The following is a 22,897-nucleotide window of genomic DNA, read 5'->3' on the forward strand; positions in this document are numbered from 1 at the left end:
ATGGTAATGGAATTTGTAAATCTTAATGTTAATGGGTTAAACAGAACTGTAAAGAGGAAGCGAGTGTTAACAAATATTAAGAAAATGGGAGTTGATGAGGCTTTTCTCCAAGAAACACATTTAACTGAAAAACATTTGAAATTAAAAAGGGATTGGTTTGGATATGTAGTGTTTTCTTTGTTTAATTCTAAGGCAAGAGATGTGGTAATTTTGATTTTTAAAAAAATCTTCCAAAATTCAAAATGTGACGGACCCTGCAGGGAAATATGTAATGGTACATTGCCAAGTATATTCTAAAGTGTGGACTTTTAAAAAGATTTGTATGCTCCAAATGTTGATATGAAATTTATTCAAGAAACACTTCTTAATTCAGCAGAGGCACATGAAAATATTTTAATAGGGGGAATTTTAATGTCTGTTTTGATCATTGTTAGATAGATACACTCGAGTAGCCATGAGAACAAAAGCTACATTGATATTAATGAGAAACTTGAATTTAATAGATATATGGAGGAGGAATCATTCTATAGAGAAAGATTATTTTATTTGAGTTGGCATGATTCTTATTCTAGAATTGATTTATTTTTTTAATTTCAACACCAATGCAAACTAGGATTCTTGAAGCTGATTATAAAGCAAGGATCTTATCTGATCATTTGCCTTCATTAATAATGATTGAAATGCTTGACAAGGAATAAATGATTTATAAATGGAGATTGAATTCATTATTATTGAAAAGAAAATATTTTTGTGAGTTTGTTAGAACATAAATTTAGACATTTTGTGGTATACATTTGAATTCTGTAAATGATAAGTTCATTATATGGGATGCTTTGAAAGTGTATTTAAGAGGTCAAATTATAAGATTTACTTCTAAAATTAAAAAGGAGTATTTGAGAGAGACTGATCAGTGAGAAAGAGAAATAACAGTTCTGGAAAAAAAGATTTTCAAAAAGGGGGTTCTGAAGATAAGCATAGGAAATTTATTAATAAAACACTTCAATATAGCACATTACAAACTTACAGAATAAAGAAAGCAATTACAAGAACAAAACAAAGACATTATGAATTAGGTGAAAGATCACCTAACGTACTCTCAAGCACAATTAATGCAATTACAAAGGACACTATTGTTATTACTTGTAAGTCTCAAGAAATAAATGAATCTTTAAGAATTTTTTATTTGAAAATGTATAGCTCGGAATCTTTAAACGACTAAAATAAAATAGATAGATATTTATCACCAATAACTTTGCCGAAATTAGGTTTGGAAGAGCAAATTGAATTGAGTGCTCCCTTTACTCCATTAGAGGTGAGGGAGGCTATGAGTTAATCATAGAGTAATAAATCCGGATGGATTCCCGGCTGAATTTTATAAAGAATTTAAAGATTTATTAATTCCTATCTTTATGGAAGTATTAGATCAGGCTTTGGAAACTCATACTCTTCCAGAATAATTTTCGATGGCAATAATTACAGTGATACCTAAAAAAGATAGACCCTTTAAAGCCTTCATCTTATAGATCAATTTCATTATTAAATGTAGATTATAAGATTGTTGCAAAAATTTTGGCAAATAGAATGACTAAACTGCTACCTAAATTAATAAATATAGATCAGACTGGTTTTGAAAAAAACACACAATTGGCTGAAAATCCAGATTACTTAGTATAATCCATTTAATGCAAAAAAAAAGAGATTTGAGTGCTACAGTGGCTCTCAGTGCAGAAAAAGCATTTGATAGACAGGAATGGGACTTTTTGTTTAAGGTTTTGGATAAATTTGGATTTGGATTGACCTTTTTCAACTGGATTAGGGCATTATATAATAATCCTAAAGCTAAAGTAGTGACTAACAGACAAGTATCTGCACCGTTTCAGTTGGCGAGGTCAAGTAGACAAGGATGTCTCTTACCTCCAGCTTTGTTTATTTTAGCTATAGAACCACTTGCAGAAGCAATTTGGAGTGATTTGGAAATCAACAGATTTAGGGTTGGTCAAGAAGAGCATAAAACTAGTTTATTTGCAGATGATATTTTAATATACTTGGCTGAACCGGAGACTTAAATACACCTCAAAAATCGAATAGATTGAAATCAGACTTATCAGATCAATGCTTTAGGTGTGGTGAGGATGTAGGAACTTTTTTGAATTCAATTTGGTCTTGTCCCAAGGTAAGACTTTTGGGTGGATTTAGGGAATTTTTTTGGAACAAGTTACAGGTGTTGTATTTCTGCAAAATCCAGATTTATTTTTATTAAGAAATATTGAAGGAACAAGACCCAAAATTAAAATTGTTAATATATCAATTGGAATTTCTTAAAGCTGCATTAGTGGTGCCAAGGAAATGTATTGCATTTACTTGGAAATTAGATAGGCATTTGGGTATGGCAAAATGGAATGCAGAAATTCAAAGTTGTATTCTTTTGGAACAAATTATATATAATTTGAGAAGTAAGTATTCTATGTTTTTACAAATTTGGTGCCTGAATAGTCAAATGTTAGGTTTAAATTTATAATGTTGTGCTTCTTGTGCCTTTGGACCTGTGAGAATCTCCTCTGAATTGTATTAAAGAACTGTATAAATTATGTGTTAGTCAGCATCCCTCTGTGCAATCCTGAAAGTTTCTTTTTTCTTTCTTCTATTTTACATAACTATATTGTATCTTTTATATTAATTACTTTGAGGTTGGAGGATTTGGGGGGAGGTTTTGGGGATCTATACCATCAGGTATGTAGTTTTTAGTTTGTTTTCTTTTGCAATTTGTATCATTCTATTAATCTTGACTACTACATGTATGGAGAAAATTTTAAATAAAATATATATAAAAAATATACAGTTGCACAGGGGTGGGATACTGGAAAGCTTATGTTAATAAAATTGTTTGATCTGATTTGACCTTCATGTATCACAATAAATTTGAACTTTGAACCAAGTGGGAACAAGAAGCAATGAGGAGACATGAGGCTACAAATATTAACATTTGGGAAAAAACAAATTTCAAGGGAGCTCAGCGGTTCAGGCAGCATCCACAGTGGAATATGAACATCCAACTTTTCAGGTGAAACGAAACATGTTAACAAGAACTGATACAGATGCTGGGGTTTTACCACTGGTTCAGGATTGAGAGAGGAGATGGAAGACAGACAATATTAAAGAAATGTTGCCTCCCTTTAATACTGCCCATCTTCCTGAAGCAGCATGGTTGCTACCTGATCTGCTGAGTTCCTCCATTAAACATGGATGCTGCAGGAACTCCACAGTGCAACAGCATCCATGGGTAGAATTGGCTCCAATGCTTCAGGTTGGGACCCTTGACCGAGTGTCCATCAGTTCATTCCTTCTGTAAGAAGACATGCATTCAGTATTTGTATTTTAAAATTTGCCATGCGATGTTTACATTTTAAAAAGTTAATTAAACCGGAGTGTAGACACTTGAAAGCTTAATTGTTTGACAATTACACATGAAACTCAAATTCTATTCCCTTTGAAAACTTGCTAGTGATTTTGCATGTATCAGTCTGATTGACATGGAGCAATTTAATAATGCATATTTCATTGCCTGGCCAGAACACTAACAACAACTTGTATATATTAGTATCACACACAGAACCTCCGGAAATTACCCATACCTGGCATAAACCAATAAGCAGCCCTGGAATAAACACGTATAATGGAGCATCATAAAGGAACGAATCCAAGAGCTTAATGCAAAATCTTGGAAGCAGAAGTCCCATTTCTGAAATTTAGCTGAGATGCATTGGCACCACTATGCATTTAGATGATCGCAAATCTAGATCATGCGACATGTTAAATATCAATCCAGCCTCAAAACTTCAGGAAATGTTGGAAGCTGCCAAATAGCTGACAATGCCAGGGAACCTCACCATAGTAAATTAATACTAAATATGAAAGTCTGCAGATGCTGTTAACAAGTACTGCAATGCATAAAATAGCTGGAGAGGTCACGCAACATCAATAAAAAGCAAAGAGACTTGTTGATGATCTGAAGTGAATAGTTCAGCTAAATAATGGAAATATTCATCTATGGTTGAGAAACAGTAAAATAATTATGATTGTGGCATTGTAGTGCTTGAAGGGTCAGGCTGACCACATTTTGGAATAAGTATCCAATAAGTTGGCCCTGTCACAGGCAAAGAAATACAATTTTCCTTATTTATTTCTCTTTAAAACGGTGTAGGAGGAGGAATAAGAAGAGGAAAGGGGAGAGAATTCCATTCTTTCAAGCAGATACTCATCACTCAGCAAATTTAGCAAATGTGTAAGCTCATTTCAAGCCCTGAATGATTAACTGGAGAGGATGGTTCTGGCAGTGAGTTAGAGGCATTTAAATAACATTCACACAACTTTATGACTAGAGAGAAATCCATGAATTGGTAGGGTCCTGTGATGGATCAGGCAAAGAACAGGTATATGCATTAACAATTTTTAAAAAATACTTCCAGAGCAGTGCTGTATTACCTTCACTTTTACCTTTTCTCCGAGAAATCGCATCCTTCTCTGGTGCTTCTCAAGATGGCTATTCATTTCAGTTAATGACAAATTGGGTTCTGGTCATGTCTCACTCAAAAGTTTTTAGCTGGTTAGTCTCCCTCTGTTACTGTTGCTGGAGTCAGAGTGTAGCAGCTTAAAAGTAAGGTCTGTTTTGCAAGATTAGTGCAGGTTTCTACTTGAGCATAACCTCCTTTTTCATTCTCAAAAAGGAGTGAATTGCAGAAGTGTCTTTCTGCTAATCCCTTATCCTATAGCATGTCGCCTTCTCAAGCCAGTGCATCATCCTTGCATTTCCCAATGATGTTTAAATCTCTCTTCTTCTGCACTTGTTCCTCTATGATTGTTCTCTTTGGCATCTCCACTCTTTTCTTCACTGAGATGCAAAAGCCAGATACAGCAGTGTTTGTCTTTTTCCAGGCATTTTGCACCTGTATATAAAAACAAATAGAAAAGATTCACATGCACAATAAGTTTCAAGATTCCTATGTCATGTAATAATACAGAAATGTAATATTACATGAAATTTCTTTCTGCCTGCCATAAGGCAATCAAAAAGTCACCCTTAGTATTGTCAAGCGCCTGGCACCAGAGCTCCAGAACTATACGTGAAGCCCTGTGTAACAGCTAAACAAGTAAAAGAAATGACCCCTTATAGAATTCACAAATATTACCGAAAAATTTGAGATACAATATGAAGTTCACTCTCACACAATTTGTGAAAGAAATATTATTTTTCAATTCGCCTTTCTTAATGCATATGCAGATGATACAGGTGGGCATTATGGAAAAAAATCACAATACAGACTGTTTTATAGGAACAGAACCTATGCTTGATTGGCATTTTATCTGTCATCAGCAGGGAAGGAAATTATATAATACTTTCAAACTGCTTGGGAATAATACTTAAATTGAACATAACTTCAGTATTCAAAAGGGAGAGAGGGGGAAAAAAAAAACCCCAACATCCAATTCAAACCAACAGTTATAAAACTTAATCTGTTGAGCTGCATTCATGGTGAGAAAAGTAATGGAGTCCTGACACAGTCTTGACCTGAAACATTGACAATCTTTTCCTTCCACAGATGCTTCTTAACTCAGAGTTCCTTTAAGTTTACTTTGCTTCAGATTACAGCATCTACTCAAGTTTAAATCACTCACTACTCTTAAAGCTCATGCATTATTTAATTAAAACAATCATTTATTCATCAATGTCTCAGATAAATTAAAATGAATTTAAATCAATCAGATTAATATTGTCATTTAAATCAATATGCCTCTTGTACAGATTTGAAAGCTCTCATCATCACTATACATCAACTCAAATTGGGTAAACTGAGTCATGCCTCTTTCTCTCAGCCTGCTCTGAATGAACACTTTGATCAGTGGCATTAAAGAGTCCTCCAGAGATACTGGAGGCCCAATACTTGTTCCCAGTTGTTTTGTCATCACTCCAGTATGCTGATGTAGGGGAACTTTTACTATTACCATTCTGTCTAGGCTCTGAGTTGCTTTGCAAAAACTTTGAAGAATGCCTATAGAGACTTCACAAGTAGGTGTTAATTGGACATGCTGTGGAGTAATAGATTATTGTTTTGGAAAGCAACAGATGAATGGACTCAAAGATTGGGTCTGGTGCCGCAGTCTGTCTGAGTGTAGAGTGCTGTTCTAAGAGGGTCGTGTGGCTTTTCTCTGAGAAAGAATTCAGTTCTACACTTCAGCAGCAGCAGCTGAGACTGGAACGTGGCAAGCTTGTGGAAGAACCCCATTTTGAAGATGGGTTGTGAGTTCTTAATTCAGCCTGGTCAAAGCCCTTGTGGTATAATGTTTCACTTGAAATAAGAGAAACAGAAAAGGAACTCTGTGGTGAACTGGAAAACCCTGATGGGGAACATTTCTTCGGCAAGACACTGAAATGGCTGATCTGAAGGAATCAGTTTGTGTCCAATGAGCAACAAATCTCTACCTCTGAAAACTGACAAGAACCTTCCTGAGCAGTAACCATTTACCTTTCAAGCACCAAAGCCTTGTGAAATTCTGTGCACAGTATAAGAATTGCCTGATACTGGTAAACTTGGAGGAGTGAGAAGTGAGATTGGACTGTGAATGAAAGAACTTTTCTGAACTTGCACACAAATTACATAAACGTGCACCTAGAATTAGAAGGGGGGGGGTTTAAATTAGGTTAAGTTAATAGTAATAAGTTAAAGTTTGATCCTGTTTTCATGTTTAAAGAAAATTAAAAGCAACATTTGTTTAATTAACCATTTATCTTGGTGAATTTCATATTATTGCTGGGTTTTGGGGTCCTCTGGGCTCATAAGACTGTATCTCGGGGGATCTTTCCTGGACCCAACACACTAATGCCATCGTGAAGAAAGCTTGTCAGCATTCCTACTTCCTCAGGAGTTTGTGGAGATTTTGTATGACATTGGAATCCCTGGCCAGTTTCTACAGATGTGTGGTGGAAAGTGTGCTGATTGGTTGAATCACAGTCTGGTATGGGGACATTACTACCCCTGAGTATAAAGCCCTGTAAAAGGTTGTGGACTTAGCCAGGACGTCACAGGCAAAACCTTCCCTACTATCTAGAACATCTACAGGGAATGCTGCCATTGGATGGCATCAACAATCATCAAGGATGCACACCACCCAGCAGACGCTCTGTTCTCACTGCTGCCATCAGGAAAGAGGTATAAGTGCCACAAGACTCACTACCACCAGGTTCAGGAACAGCTGCTACCCCTCCACCATCAGACTCCTCATCAATAAACTAATCAGGGACTCATTTAAGCACTCTTACTTTTGCACTTTATTGATTATTTTTCCTCTCTGTATTGCAGTTTGTTTACATTCTTTATTTGCTTATATGTGTACATTATAAATATATTTTTTCCACTACCAGTCAGTGATAAATTCTGCCTCACTTCACAGGAAAAAGGAATCTCAGGGTTGTATGTGATGTCATGTATGCACTCTCACAACAAATATGAAATCTAAATCTACGTCGACGAACTCTCCCAGTGCAAATTTCTAGTCGAAATGGATGCAGAGGTTAATGTCCTTCCTCCTTCAGGCTTTTACAGGAGTTTACCAGGAGTGCAGATCCAGCGCTCACTGCGGTAAATAACAGTTTGATTCTTACGTACGGCACATGGACTATACCCCTGAAATTCAGCGGCATAAAGTTCACATGGAAGTTCATTCTTGCTGCTGTGTCCCGGTCGTTGCTGGGTGCCGACTTCCTCAGAGGTCACTCACTGATGGTGGACACCACAATGTTCCACACTTTCTAACTTGGAAAATCCAAATTACCCACCTCAAACCTAGATGCCATGGAGTACTTGAACAACAAATTTGCCAAACTTCTTGCAGAGTTTCCAAACATTGTCACTCCCCAGTTCTCTACTGCCACACCCAAATATGGAAATGCACACTACATCCTCACCCAAGTAAGCGCCCGAGCCCAACACCTGTTGCCCAACAAGTTACAGCTTGCAAAACAAGAATTCAACAAAGTGGAGGAACTTGGTGTCATATGTAGGTCTGATAGCCCATGAGTTTTCATGCTCCATATGGTGCCCAAACCCATGGGAGGCTGGAGACCTTGAGAGGATTACAGGCGTCTCAACGAAGCTACCACTGCAGACCACTACCCTATACATAAACAGGACATTACAGCTAATCTTCATGGGGCCAGGATATTTTCTAAAATTGACTTGGTGCGTCAATACCATCAAATACCTGTAAACCTGTAAGATATGCCCAAGACTACATTCATAACACCATTCGGCCTCTTTGAATTTTTGAGAATGCCTTTTGGGCTCAAAAATGCTGCACAAACATTCCAGTGACAAATGGACGTAGTGGGGCATTGAATGGACTTCCTTTTCATATACTTAGAAGACATACTTGTCACCAGTCACTCTTTTTTTTAAACTTTATTTATTTGTTCAAAAAACAAATAATATATGACATATGCAGCAAATAAACATGAACATTTTTTTTATAAAGAACTCCCCCCCCTTCAGCCAACTCTTCTGAGAGCCATAAAAAAGAAAAAAAGAAAGAATATTAAAGAAAAAGTTAAATATACATATTAAAATGTAGTCAATATAAATTGAAATGTAAATATTCAGAGTATAACAGCCACTTATTAATAAAAAAATATAATTATCATGCAAAACATATGTAATTTTTTCCATTATTAAACAATACTTCATCTCATTATGCCATCTATTAATATCAATCATATTTGTATCTTTCCATGTACTAGCAATACATCTTTTTGCTATGGATAAAGCTAAATATACAAAAGCAAGCTGGAACTTATCCCAAACCTTTCAGAGGTTGCAAACTACCCAATAAAAATACTGTTGGATCTAAAACTATTTTAATCTTATTTTCTTTGGCTTGGCTTCGCGGACGAAGATTTATGGAGGGGGTAAAAAGTCCACGTCAGCTGCAGACTCGTTTGTGGCTGACAAGTCTGATGCGGGACAGGCAGACACGATTGCAGCGGTTGCAGGGAAAAATTGGTTGGTTGGGGATGGGTGTTGGGTTTTTCCTCCTTTGCCTTTTGTCAGTGAGGTAGGCTCTGCGGTCTTCTTCAAAGGAGGTTGCTGCCTGCCAAACTGTGAGGCGCCAAGATGCACGGTTTGAGGCGATATCAGCCCACTGGCGCACCAAGAGATTTCTTTAGGCAGTCCTTGTACCTTTTCTTTGGTGCACCTCTGTCACGGTGGCCAGTGGAGAGCTCGCCATATAACACGATCTTGGGAAGGCAATGGTCCTCCATTCTGGAGACGTGACCCATCCAGCGCAGCTGGATCTTCAGCAGCGTGGACTCGATGCTGTCGACCTCTGCCATCTCGAGTACTTCGACGTTAGGGATGTAAGCGCTCCAATGGATGTTGAGGATGGAGCGGAGACAACGCTGGTGGAAGCGTTCTAGGAGCCGTAGGTGGTGCCGGTAGAGGACCCATGATTCGGAGCCGAACAGGAGTGTGGGTATGACAACGGCTCTGTATACGCTTATCTTTGTGAGGTTTTTCAGTTGGTTGTTTTTCCAGACTCTTTTGTGTAGTCTTCCAAAGGCGCTATTTGCCTTGGCGAGTCTGTTGTCTATCTCATCGTCGATCCTTGCATCTGATGAAATGGTGCAGCCGAGATAGGTAAACTGGTTGACCGTTTTGAGTTTTGTGTGCCCGATGGAGATGTGGGGGGGGGCTGGTAATCATGGTGGGGAGCTGGCTGATGGAGGACCTCAGTTTTCTTCAGGCTGACTTCCAGGCCAAACATTTTGGCAGTTTCCGCAAATACAGATTTTCTAAAAACGATTGAATTTTCTTCCAAAAAGATTGTATATGAATACATAACCAAACAGCATGAAAAAAAGTTCCAACCGTATCACCACATCTAAAACACAAATCTGATTCATTAAAACCATATTTTAAAAAAATTTTCAGGTGTCAAATATAATTGATGTAAAAAATTGTAATTAATCATTGCATAATGTGCATTTATCAATCTAGTTACATTAATACAGATATCTAACCAATCATCTTCAGAAAAAAATAAAACCAATATCCGCTTCCCATTTAAATTTAGATCTTCCCAACCCTTTTTATTCATACCATCCTGTAATATTTGATGCATAGATGAAATATAACCCTTCTCTGGTACCTTCATAAGAAAAGTCTCAAATTTAGTCATTTTAGGTAAAATCATATCTTTACCAAACATACATTTTACCAAAGATCACATTTGATAATAAAGAAATAGAGTTCTTATCAATACCAAAATCTTCCCTCATCTGATTAAAAGATAAAAACCTACCCTCTTTACAACAATCTCCCAAATTTTTCACACCTTTAAATCTCCAATGCAATAAACTTTGATTATGTATTGAAAAAGAAATAAGTTGATTATTATACAATGGAGTCAAAGCCAATAATTTACCCCTAGAGCCTATCATTTTATTTTTCTTTATCCATAACTTCATTAAATGTTTTAGTATAGGCATGTTATATTGTTGTAACAAATTTATATTCCACCTAAACAAAAATTGATGTATTTCAAATTCAAAAATACTTGCCATCTCAATTTTAGCCCAACTAGGAGGCCGTACCAAATCCATCAATGAACTAATAAATTTAAGTTGGGCTGCTTCATAATAACCAGTCACTCTCACAAAGAGCATCTGCAGCACCTGCGTCAACTCTGCCATCGACTGAAGTCTCAGGCAGATTGCAGGAGCGGCTTGGAAAATTGGCCCCTGTTCCCACGTCAAGACATGGAACGACACCCTTCATTCCAAAGGGACTCCGGGACTGTGAGTATACGGGCCACTGTTACAGAGGTCGTATGACGGCCCCTTTAGAGTGCTACAAAACAAATGTACAACTTGTGTACTGGACATTGGGGGGCATCCAGAGACATTTATGATTTACTAAAGCCCGCTCAACTTGACCTTGATCGGCCTTTGCCATGACCCCCGATGTGAAGGTGCGGACGACCGTCCAGAACTTGGTCAGTAATGACACCAGAGGTTTAGACTCCTATCACTGATTCTGGGGGGAGGCCACGTAGCAGCTCACCGGAGGCTTCATCAAAGTGGCTCGGGAGGTTCCAAGTTACATCATGATGTCACAATGCAATGGCGTCATTTGGAATGCGTGGGTTTTAAAAAACTGTGCGTGACTGTTTGGAGAAACTACTTTTACTGAACTTCAATTTGACTATGTTTGATCATTTTCTTGTTTTTCATTTTGTACTACAACACAGTTGCTCCAATAGTATTCTATGAATGGCCCTCACATCTTTTCAAATTGAAATTTTCTAACTATAATGTTGTATCTATTTTTTTCCAACTTAAATAGGACATTATATCATGTAACTACTGTGTATGAGTATCTTTCCATTTCATTAAAATTGCTCGTCAACGTGCTGATGCAGGCATAAGTATTGTATATCTGGTTCACAAGAAAAACCAAACAAGGTATTTAAAGGGCATGTTTCTATTTTGATCTTAAAAATTATTGTTAAAAATTTAAATTTAAAATAATGCACATCAGCCTCATCTGTGGAAAAACATTTTGTTCCATCATCAGCCTCATTAGCCACAGAAGAAACAACACAAGAGGAGTAGAATTTAGTCATCTTTGTTCCAAATGCACTGTGCTAATAACTGGAATTGTCATCCTTGTTTTGATTTCCTCAAGTCCAGACTTAAATATAATGGTTCTTTTTCAGGCAGACACCAATTTTTCATTCTCTATAAACATGAACATCCAAAAGCTCCGCTCTCAGTAACAGAAGATACACCATCAGTGGCCCATCACGCTAGCACTTAGACACCCATACAGATTGGTTGCAATTTGTTTTTCCATATTTCAGTATCACATTGTCTGAATTTGCTCTTTTGGAGGTGTTTTGTCACTTGAATTACTTTATAAATGTACTTTAGTTTACAAATATTGAAAGTGACATTAACAATAACTTTGTTCACAATAGTGCACAAAACTTGTTAGAGAAACTCAGCAGGTCATCTAACATCAACAGAAAGCAAAAGGCAGTCTGCATTTGGACCTGAGACCTTCAGGAGTGCCAAAAATTAGGCAGATGCCCAAAAGGTGGGGGAGAGGGTAAGAAGCACAATCTACCAATTCATTGACTGTGCAGTGTCCCGGGATAGGAAACTCTTTGTGCTGTTTCCACTGGGCCACCCTTAAATGGGGCACTAATTGCATTTCCACTAAACACACTCATCCCCTAGGATCGGAGTGTTCTACCTTCAACTGGAAATAGGACTTTCTGCTGTTCCTTTTCTACTGGTTTTATCAGCAAATGGCAGGGATAGGAGTAGGGGTAAAGGTGGTTAATCCCCAGTATAAAATGATGCCTTATAGTGCCAGCGTTCAGGCAATGTTCCTTTTCCACTGGACCCTGTCCCAGTAAATTCCCAGTTAATTCCTGGGACAGGGTGCCAAATGGAAAAGGGGTTATAGATAGGTGGATACAGATGGGAAGGGGGAGAAGATTAAAGAGCTCGAATGTGATAATGGAGAGGGCAGGGATGAAGAGAGATGATAGGAGTTGGAGAGCTGGAGGCCAAGGAATGAGGCAGAGACACTGTGGGAGGGGGAGGGGTTAGCGGAAATTGGAGGTTGATATTGATGTCTTCTCGTTGGAGACCACCCAGATGGCATATAAAATGGTATTCCTCCAATTTAAGTGTGGCCTCAATCTGACAGTTCCTTGAGCTCACAGACGCACATCAGTTTGAGGATGGGGCGTGGAAATAAAGTGCTGGGCCCCTGTCTCAGGTCACGAATGCGCAACTAATCTTTGACAAGGTCACATTCATTTGCGGAATTCTAGGAGCTGGATGGAAACAATTTGCAAGGACACTGAGAAGAGGACTTGGGCCGTACCCTATTGCTCTGCATCTATCTGACGTGGACTGGCTGAATGGTCTCCCTGGGCTGCCACCATTTTGTGTTTCTGATAAGTGACCAAATGGTTCGACTAAATGCATCGCCGGCAAACTGCGTGATCAGGCGAGACCGTGCACAGAACATTTGACAAAATGATGATACCAGAGGGGGATTTTTTTTTCCCAGGGCAGCCTGCTCATCAAGCCAAAAATGGCCGAGTTCATTACGAAACAGATTGCACCAATTGAGTAGTTAGTCGCTTGGGAGAATAATTGAGAAAATCGAAGCTTCAAGGCCGGGATGTTTTGCTGAAGGGTTCTCACCAGGCTGTGACCTGCAGCCCCGCAACCCAGCAACAAAGAGAAGAGGGGCAAAGAAAAGTTTCCCCAATGACTGACGGCGAATACCTGTATGACTTAGCACCATCTCGATCGGAAAGACGGTGATAACCAACCCGACCTCGCTGAGCGATGGAGTAACAAGGTGGGAGTGCAGGGGGCCGGCGTCTGGCTTGTGCGGTGCCTCGCCGGAACCTCTCCGCACATGCGCACTCCCGTGCCTCTCGGACGTGCGGCGCGGCGCCCACGCCCGGTCGGAGCGCGGGTCCGGGTTCGCCGCGCATGCGTGGCGGGTAAAGCTTGTGGCGCGGGTTGGGTGGTTTGGTTGCGCGCGAGCGGGCTTGATTGTTTCCTTGGTTTGAAAATCATTCAAAATAGACGGCGAGCGGCAGCAGCCTCCGTTCCGTATGGTGAGAATGGCGGATAAAGAGGGTAAGTGTCAATTCGACCTCTTTGAGGTGCCGCCCGCAGCGGAACGTCGCCTGAGGTCGGTGGGCCCAGCGGCGCTAAAGCCCGGGCCAGATAGGGGCCTAACTCGGGCAACCGGAGCCTGAAGCCCGGAGGGTGGTTGCGCGGGTGGTTGGGGGTACAAAGCGCCGCGCCAGGCCGGCTTGCAGTTTCCCTCCGGTGCAGGAGGCCGGAGAACCCTGGGCTCACCGAGCCCGCGGCGTTGAACAGAGCTGCTGCCGCCAAGCAAAGAGGATGATTGGGGGAGGGAGGATATGTCCAAGGAGCTTGAGGGTCTTGAACGGGACAGACTGACACACGTGTGGAGTGGAACTCCCTTCAAATGACGTGATACTATCGTTTATTATATACACAAGTACAATACACAGCTGCACCGAACGTAGGCACTTACTTATACGATGCATCAACTGCAAGAAGTTAAATTTGCTAGATGCGTTCCTTGTGAAGTCCTTGCGAATTACAATCAACTGGAGAGCTGTCTTCGCCAAGTGGTGATGAGCCAGTTACATTCCTTGTGCTGGAGACTTGTGTTTTAAGGGGATGGGATGGGGGGTGGGGGGAGTTGCTATTGGATTTCTGTTTGTTGGTTGCCATTGTGCCGAGTCCTCCTTAAATAACATTTTCAGCCTGTTGGTTATTTTGAGGGCAGGTAAAGTATTTTTCATGACTCGGCTCCAACAAATATGTAATGAAACTAGAAAGTTTTTGCTCTTTCCACTTGTCTCGAGCTTTTTTTCCTCCGCATTTCTCGTTTTTGTTTCAGATTTCTGGCATCTGCAGATTTTTTAAATATTAAAAAAAAGCATTTAGCAAGTTAAGCCCATGGACTTGGTGTTAGTAGGATCTTTTGTCTCTGACTTGAAGGGCTGGCATGCATTTGTGTTCCTAGCTTAGAAGATGGGGGAAGTGTTGTTTGCTTGGACATGGATGGTATTGTTTTGCATGGTTTCAAGCAAATCTTGGAGACTACAAACAAGAATGGATTGGAGTGGTTAGGAGGGTGGAGGTGGTTGTTGGGTTTTTTCCTTTGTGGACATGGTCAGTAATTTGTCTTAGCTTGATAAAGGTTTAAACTGGTTTAATCTAAAACAATTAACTTTGTTGTTTGTCTTTTATTGAGCATTTGTAACCACTTTTTGAGCTCTAAATTTGTCTTGGGTTTGTTAAATTTAAATCAACCCTTTGAATCTTTGTTGTTTTGTATTTTTTATTTTAATTTTTTATGCATAAAATTGCTGGACTGGAATTGATAAGCTGTTTTTTTTTCAGTTTATGACGACGCAGTGGAAGAGCGTGTGATCAATGAAGAATATAAAATATGGAAGAAGAATACTCCATTTTTGTATGACTTAGTTATGACTCATGCATTAGAATGGCCAAGTCTTACTGTACAGTGGCTACCTGATGTGACCAGGTAAATTAACTTTTGTCAAAAGTTTTAAGTTCTAGTGTTCTTTAGTGAAACATTAATGTAAAATGCTGTTACTAAAAACATCTTTAAATTCTCCCAAGAATATTGTAAATCATAACTGGTTTGTGGAGAATATTACAGTGTCTTCAAATAAGATAAAGACTGGAGATTTGTATAATTCTTTAGTTTTCATGGAAGGGATTATTTTAATTCAATTGTAAGTCAGTTCATTGTTTAAAATTGATACAATTTTAAGTTTCATCAAGTAACTTTATAGATTTTATGCTGAGTAATGAGTAATGACCATATAAATATGCCATAAACATGATCTGTTTTGTGCAGGCCTGAAGGAAAAGATTACAGCATTCACCGTTTGGTGTTAGGGACACATACATCTGATGAACAGAACCATTTGGTTATTGCAAGTGTTCAGATCCCTAATGATGATGCTCAGTTTGATGCTTCTCACTATGATAGCGAGAAGGGAGGTATGTCCTGTGATGATATCTATTTCATTCTGTGTTTAGCTCCTTGTGTTTAGAGATTAGACTACAGTACTGGGTGAAATCGTGTTTCAAATAGCCAAAAAAGAGTTCAACCCACAGTGGTTTGATCTCTTTGACTATTTGAAATATAATTTTCATCAATTTTATTCGATCATTTTGTCTTCCATTTTCCTCCCTACCATGGATTCCTTTTCCTGGGTTAGATTAGTTCGAATTATACCTCCAAATTTCTCAAACTGTACTCAGAACAATGCGCTGCTAAACTCGCTTGGTTTAGAAGTTCATGTTTTAGCTGGTGAAGTTGAAATGCCATTCCTGGATAATTTTGATGCATAATAAAATGATAGAAAATTAGCTCAACAATCTCCTCACAATGAAGGTGGAGTTTGACTAAATATTTGACACTTTGAATTTTTTCCTCATGTCAAAATGTTGTCAATATCAAGGTTAAAGTAGAATACATTCCCAAACTAGTTTTCATGTCAAATGCTTTCATTTTCAGATACACATAAATCTCTCTGCAGTTTGCCACCACAAGGAGAGAGAGGGAGGCTTGAAATTTGCTTTTTTCCCTAAATTGTAAATTATAAAAAATGAATGTTTGCAATATTACGTTAGAAAAATGTTTTAAAAATAAATAATATAATCTAACTGAGTTTGACTGTTATCAGTGGAATTAATTTCAAATTGTCCAGTTTCATTTCACACACAAATTTCACAGTTGCACACATCCTTAGTTTCCAAACGGGTTGAGTCTTGGTTGAATGGCTAATACCTAATTTATTGTGTTGTTAACAAAATTATGATTTGACAAATGTTAAAAAGCCCTTTTGGCCCATGAGCCTGTGTTGCCCATTTACATCTAATTGACCTACAACTCCAGGAACGTTTTGAACGGTGATAGGAAAAATGTGTATGTGCATATATATTGAAACAGACACTTGTGCACGTGTATGCGGTCATTTTTGTACGCATTATTTTAATATATATATGTACTATATTTGATGGCATATAAAAACCCAAGAGCATACAAGGACCCCACCACCACCACCATTTCAATGGGGAATATTTTTTAGTGTATTTACAGGCAAGCATTTTTTATAACCTTTATTGGCATTTAATGTTATTGAAATATTTGGCTACTGTATTAGCCGGCTCAATGTTACCTCATGAACGCTAAGTGTCTTATGTACAAATTTGACTTATGGACAGACCCAAGTAATAGAACGCATTTGTAATCTGGAGACTCCCTATGTGTAGCTTTACACACATTTTTATTTATATAATATGTGTTTGTATATATTATATAAAATATGCAAATTTCTATGTACATGAACATGCTCGTTTTTGTAGATGCGTGCTTTTAAAAATATATACACAAACACATTGTGTGCGTAGAATATATGCATACACTTTTTGTACAAATGCACGAACTTTTAATGTGCGCATATGTGCGTGTAAATTTTTATACATGTACGCAATGCTATATATATATATAAAAACATACTTTTTTTATAAATGCACACACATATATACACTTTTATACATGCATGCACATAATTTTTTGTTTTTTTTAGAAAAAAATCTTCACAACTAATCATATAGAAATTAATACTTTTAAAGATTTTTGCTCCGGGTTATATGTTTGAGTTTCTAGATAATAATAGTTTATTGATGAATTTTCTTGATCAACTTGATTTTCCTGCATTATCCTTAGAGTAAAGTTGGAGGAGCCCTTCTCTAAGGAGGAAAACTCTAATACCATTTTATCTATCTAATCTAGGAAGGTGCACCGTCTGGGTGAATTTCTGGAGAATTTTTAAAATCCTTTTCTCACTTAGTGTCTTCCCGATTAAGTACGGTCTTTTCTGAGTCCTTTGCAAGGGCCCTCTGCCAAAAACTTTCTGAGGCTTCTATATCCCTGATTTTAAAAAAAAAAAGGAATAAAGATCCGAGTGAATCTGCCTCCTGCAGACCTATTTCATTATTGAATGTTAATTCATTATTGGGTGTTAAGATTCTTGCTAAGGTGTTCCAGATAGACTGGAGAATATTTTATCTTTGATTATTTCACAAGATCAGGCTGGTTTCGTTAAAAATAGTCACTCATATTTTAACATTCTGGACGTGTGAATTTTCTGTGTTTCCACGGATTTCTACTTTTTAAAAATTCACTTTTGCATTTCTGAAATCCACTTGCATGTTTTATCAGTGCCCTCGCTGCCCACTCTGACTCCCTTTGCTCATTCCATGCAGTGCTAGGATCGTGCTCTGCCGGCTTTGGCTGCCACATTTCCTGCAGTCTAGCAGCAGAGGCAGATCCCCATGAACTCTCCTTCGCTTGCAAAGTGTTTCCGATGTGTTGCCATCCCATGCCATTCATGCCAGCGGCACTCCCTTGTGTTATAACCCATATCTCAAACCATGTGCGAAGAAACGATTGGGAAAGGCTAATTGCTTTTAAGGTTAGCTGAAGAAAAACCCTGAGTAATAGATGAATATCACTGCAAAGAAATTATTACATATTTAGAAAGAAACTTTCTGGAGGATAATATTTTGTGACAATAGCTTTGCTTAACCACTGCATGTGCTAAAATAATTTTGATTCTGTTCCAAATAATGGAATAACAAAAATGTCCAATGAAAATTATAGCTGTGCATTGCTTGAGTAATTTATTTCTCGAGTTATACAGACATGTGAATTTTGTGTGTTCCAATGTCCACGAGACAAAAACCGTGTAAAACTGCTAGTAAACTAGACTGCATCTGCAGTGCAGCAGGGCCTTCACATTCAGAGTTTCGCAAAATTTTTCCTGCGTGCTAGCTTTGTTTGGATTCTTGAAAGAATGTCGTGATAGATTATGGCTGCCATATAATTGTATGGCATATAATTATATATGCATGCGCATGTAATTTTGTCGAGAGAAGTTCAACTTTATAGACACAGAATCAATCAATGCAGACAGAAGTGACCCAATTGTGAAAAATCTCTTGAAGTAGGAATGGCTTAATTTCGTCCACTGAGAAACTGAACAGAAATTATCACACCGTATAGGCTAATTTTTTTTTTTAAAACCACTTCACCGTGTGTATACTGTGTGACAAAATTTAGTATGGAAGTCCGGGGCATGTAGTGCTGGTTGGCTATGTTGGAAAAGGCAGCTCAGAAAAACAAACACATTGCTGCCAGGTAAGTTAAGGCTAAGCTTATGTACTTTCTGCAACACTGATTTTTTTCACAGTCTAAGAAAAGGGACCTGGAATTTAATAGACCTATTCCACCCCCCATCCCCCCCCATATTTCCTTCAGGTCAAAAATTTCTACTGTCTTGTCAGATTACTTTGTATGGAATGCATACTTCTATCAAATCACAAGCAGAAAAAGCACCACCAAAAATTACTGTTCCAGAACCAACAATTTTAATTGCAGAGTTGCAATGGCTGAAGCTACAATTTTGGGAATTAGTGCAGAACACTTGCTTAATTTTATGATGGTTTCAAATATCATAGTTATCCAAACAGCTATATAAAGACAAAGCTGCCTGAGGTGCATTATCTATTGTTCAGACATCAGCCTCGTACAAAACAAATCATGGAGTTGCAAAATCCTTTACCGAGGAGTTAAACAAAGACCTCAAGTCAACACACTTTTCAGTGAACATAAATGAGGTTATGAGTGAAACAAACAAAAAAAATTCTCTTGTACCGTGAAATTGTTATTCTTTGAGAAATATTACATTCCATGGAAAAAACTATTGTCCATCCTAATGGATTCATGCAATGTCATACAAGGACCCAAGAGTGGATTTGAGACCTGTATCTGCCAAAATAAAGCCCCACAACTTCTAGACATTGATGGGGACAGCTGTCACCATGCACACAATGCTGCAAAAGCATTTTGTGATCCATTTGATGAGTATCTTGAAAAACCTTCGGCAGATTTATTCATGGATTTATTTAAAGTGGTCAGCAGACTTGTGCAAAAACTTGCAGTGGATTTGCCAGGCATTAGATATTAAATACTCAAGACCAGAGAAGTGTGTAAGCTACAGGTGGCTGTCCATATATGATGTAAGCTGTGACATCATTTTTATGTTGGACCTGTTGCTGTTATTACTCATTTCTGCCACCTTCAGATAAGGACATCCTCAAGGATGTTGTATGTGAGATATACAAGCAGTATGAAGTTGATGAAACATCAAGAAATGAAGTAGAGAAATTACAAAAACAAATAGCAGCAAAAAAACACTGATGGAACAAACAAAGAGAACATATCAGAAATTGTTCTTTGCTAGTTGGAAGACTGAACTACTGCTGAAGGTATCTGGATCAGTTGTACCAATGCTGAAGTATGACCTGCTCTTGCCAGTCAGTGATTCACAAACAGATTCCTGACCTGCTTCATGAAATCAGAAGTTCTAAAGGATATAAGTAGAGCTTCACTTGTCAAGATGGACCTTCGTGATTTTAAAAACCATCACTTGCTAGACAGACGTTCACCTTGTGAGCCAGATTATGAACGATGCAGCAAAGGTCCTAATAAGGCAGCTAAAAGAAGGATTCATCAAATGTGCAAAGAAGCTTCAAACCAAAATGCCTGCTCATAACAAGCTTTTTAGATGCATTTCTGCCATTGGTCACATTGCAACGACCAAGGCTAGTTACCAATATGTTTGCTAAAGGTCACAGAATATGAACAGGAGATTTGTAAGTTCCAACTTCAAACTCTCCTCATTCCAAAGGAGGAAGTTGGGACAGATACATTCTGGGCAAATATTAGTAAATCAAGGGGCTATCTTAATCTCAGCAAGGTGGCACTGTCTTTCACTTTCCTGTTTTAATAGCCCAGAAGTGGAAAGTAAATTTAGCATCACAGGAGGTATTTTGGACAAAAGGACAGCTGCATATCTCAACATTCTCATCCATACAAGCCATCAAGTATCATCTGGTGAGGGGGGGATAAAAGCTGCCTGTTTGCTTGAAAAGATTTATTCCATAATCCAGTAGATCAAAGACTTTGTAGTTAATTGAAACTGGCTGTACAAAGAATACCAAGCGGAAAAGAAAGAAGCCATAGTAGAGAAAAAAACTTGGGATTACAAAGCCCCCAAAATCAGCCCCTCATCACTAAAGCCCAATCCAAGAAGGACTTGATATCAGCAGCAGCGAAAGCAAAGCACAAACCCACTGAAGGTAACAAAAAGCATTGAGAAGGAAGAGAATAAATTGACTAAGGATAAAAATTTTCAGTCAATAGAAATAATTAAAAAGTTATTAGTATACAGTGATATAGTCACATTATTTTGTAATGTCTGTTTTTACTTTGAAATGCAATAAAAAGGGTTTGAAATTAATTTTGTGTGTAAATTTTCTAAATGGGAGTGCTGTCCCCCACAAGAGGCACTGCCCCCTCGATCCCACTGTGCATTTCAAGCAAGCACTCATCGCTTTTCCTTTTTTTAAACCCTCACTCATGCCTGATATTTGTAGATTATTAATTGTATTCACCTTCTCCTAAAATTCCAGAGTATGTTTTCCCTCTGGATGAGGAGAAGGGCTTCAACAGGGTTGAATGGCAATACCTTTTTGAAATCCTAAGATTCAATTTAATTTACCAAATTTGCATTTTGTCTAGATTTTTGCAGATCATAAATTTTTTATAGGTTCAATTACCAAATGTTCCCATAACTTGTGAATCTAACATGCTGAATGTTATTTTCAATTACAACTCTCCCAAAAGGGTTTGATAACCTTTATAAGTGATGTGCTTTCAAAATTGCGTCAGGTTTTCCTCGATAAGAATAAAAGAGCATGATCTACAGTTTTCTATCTCAGACGAAATTTGGGATTTAATTCTTAAATTAGTTAACACTTTTTCACTAAGTGCTTGACATTCTCTTATTCAGTTCCAGGTTGTGCATTGGACTTGCATGTGTAAAGACAAATGATCCCAAATTTCCTGATCTAAATCCCCAATGTGACAGATGTAACGATGGGGAAGCACCTTGATACACATGTTTTGGTCTTGTCAAGTTCTTGAACCTTATTGGAAGGATATTTTCATGTTTTGTCAATAATTTTACTTGTTAATATTGAACCTAATCCTTTAATAGTTTTGTTTGGAGTTTTAGATTATATTAATGAGCTATTTTCTTCATCTGATCGTCAAGTCATACTATTTACAGCTCCAATGGGATGAAGAACTATCCTACTTGGATGGAAAGATCCTGTTCCATGCTCTAGTACTTAGTGGTTATGCCATGTCTTCTTAATTTAGAAAAGATCAGGTGTTCCTCATTGTATACAAACACTAATTTTCATAAAATTTGGAATCCTTTTATGGACTATTTTCATGCTCATTGAATCTGTTTGTCTTGATCATTGAATGTATTTATGTATATGGTTTTTCCCTCAGTAATGTTTTATAGATTCAGCAGAATTAGATACCTTTACATTTATTAGAGTTTTTTTTTGTCATTCCAACAACATTGTATGGGGAAGGCATATATCAGTATTTTTGGGAATATACTTTTACTCTTCATATTTTGTTCTCTTTTATAATGTGTTCTTGTTCTATAAACATTCAATAAAAAGATTGAAAGAGAAAAAACACTTTTGAACCTCATGACCTTAAAGGTTAAATTCAGTATGATCATGACATTCAGCATCAAATGTTACCCCTATTGAACCTCCTTGGACATTCCTAGAATGCGCCATATTGATTTGCGTGGAGAATAGGTATGTATCTTTTTACTTTTTATCCACTGCAGCTGAACAAGTGAGATTGAGTATATTCCTGAAAAATTATAATCAATTATTTTTTTCTTGGATATTTAACTATAAGTTAGCTTCCTTGTGCCACAATTGGTACGATTACCCTTGCAAATTAAAATAGACTGTTATGTGTCATGGCTTTTATTTTTCAGAATTTGGCGGATTTGGGTCTGTAAGTGGAAAAATAGAAATTGAAATTAAGATCAATCACGAAGGTGAAGTGAATAGAGCACGTTATATGCCACAGAATCCATGTATCATTGCCACCAAAACTCCAACCTCTGATGTACTTGTCTTTGATTACACAAAACATCCTTCAAAGCCAGGTAAGGACATTGTTTTATTTCTTTCTAAAGGTATTAATATGCTAAACAATTTAAGGCTAGTACATAGTAGAAAAAAAAAAACAGGAGGTTTGGACAAGATCTAAGGAAAGAAATGGATAGTCAA

General features: G+C 37.8%; 1 protein-coding gene and 1 long non-coding RNA gene across 3 annotated transcripts in view; one reads left to right on the forward strand and one right to left on the reverse strand.

Moving 5' to 3' along the window:
• Positions 1-1,161: 1,161 nt before the first annotated feature.
• Positions 1,162-13,552, reverse strand: LOC138738836 (uncharacterized). Its single transcript, XR_011341808.1, has 3 exons — positions 13,358-13,552; positions 4,483-4,943; positions 1,162-3,343 (listed from the first exon to the last, which is right to left on the reverse strand). It is a non-coding gene; the product is annotated as an uncharacterized lncRNA (long non-coding RNA).
• Positions 13,278-22,897, forward strand: part of LOC138738835 (histone-binding protein RBBP7) — a 49,266-nt gene continuing 39,646 nt past the window's right edge. The window contains exons 1-4 of one of the 2 annotated variants that reach the window (XM_069889901.1): positions 13,278-13,433; positions 15,026-15,170; positions 15,510-15,655; positions 22,600-22,773. In XM_069889901.1, coding sequence (XP_069746002.1) covers positions 15,112-15,170; positions 15,510-15,655; positions 22,600-22,773 — 379 coding nt within the window. In that variant the 5' untranslated portion in view covers positions 13,278-13,433; positions 15,026-15,111. Of the gene's footprint in view, positions 13,434-13,553; positions 13,721-15,025; positions 15,171-15,509; positions 15,656-22,599; positions 22,774-22,897 lie in introns of those variants that run through there. The other variant, XM_069889900.1, reaches the window with a different exon arrangement.

Source organism: Narcine bancroftii, chromosome 7 (genome assembly GCF_036971445.1).
Source record: "Narcine bancroftii isolate sNarBan1 chromosome 7, sNarBan1.hap1, whole genome shotgun sequence".
NCBI classification, from domain to species: domain Eukaryota; kingdom Metazoa; phylum Chordata; class Chondrichthyes; order Torpediniformes; family Narcinidae; genus Narcine; species Narcine bancroftii.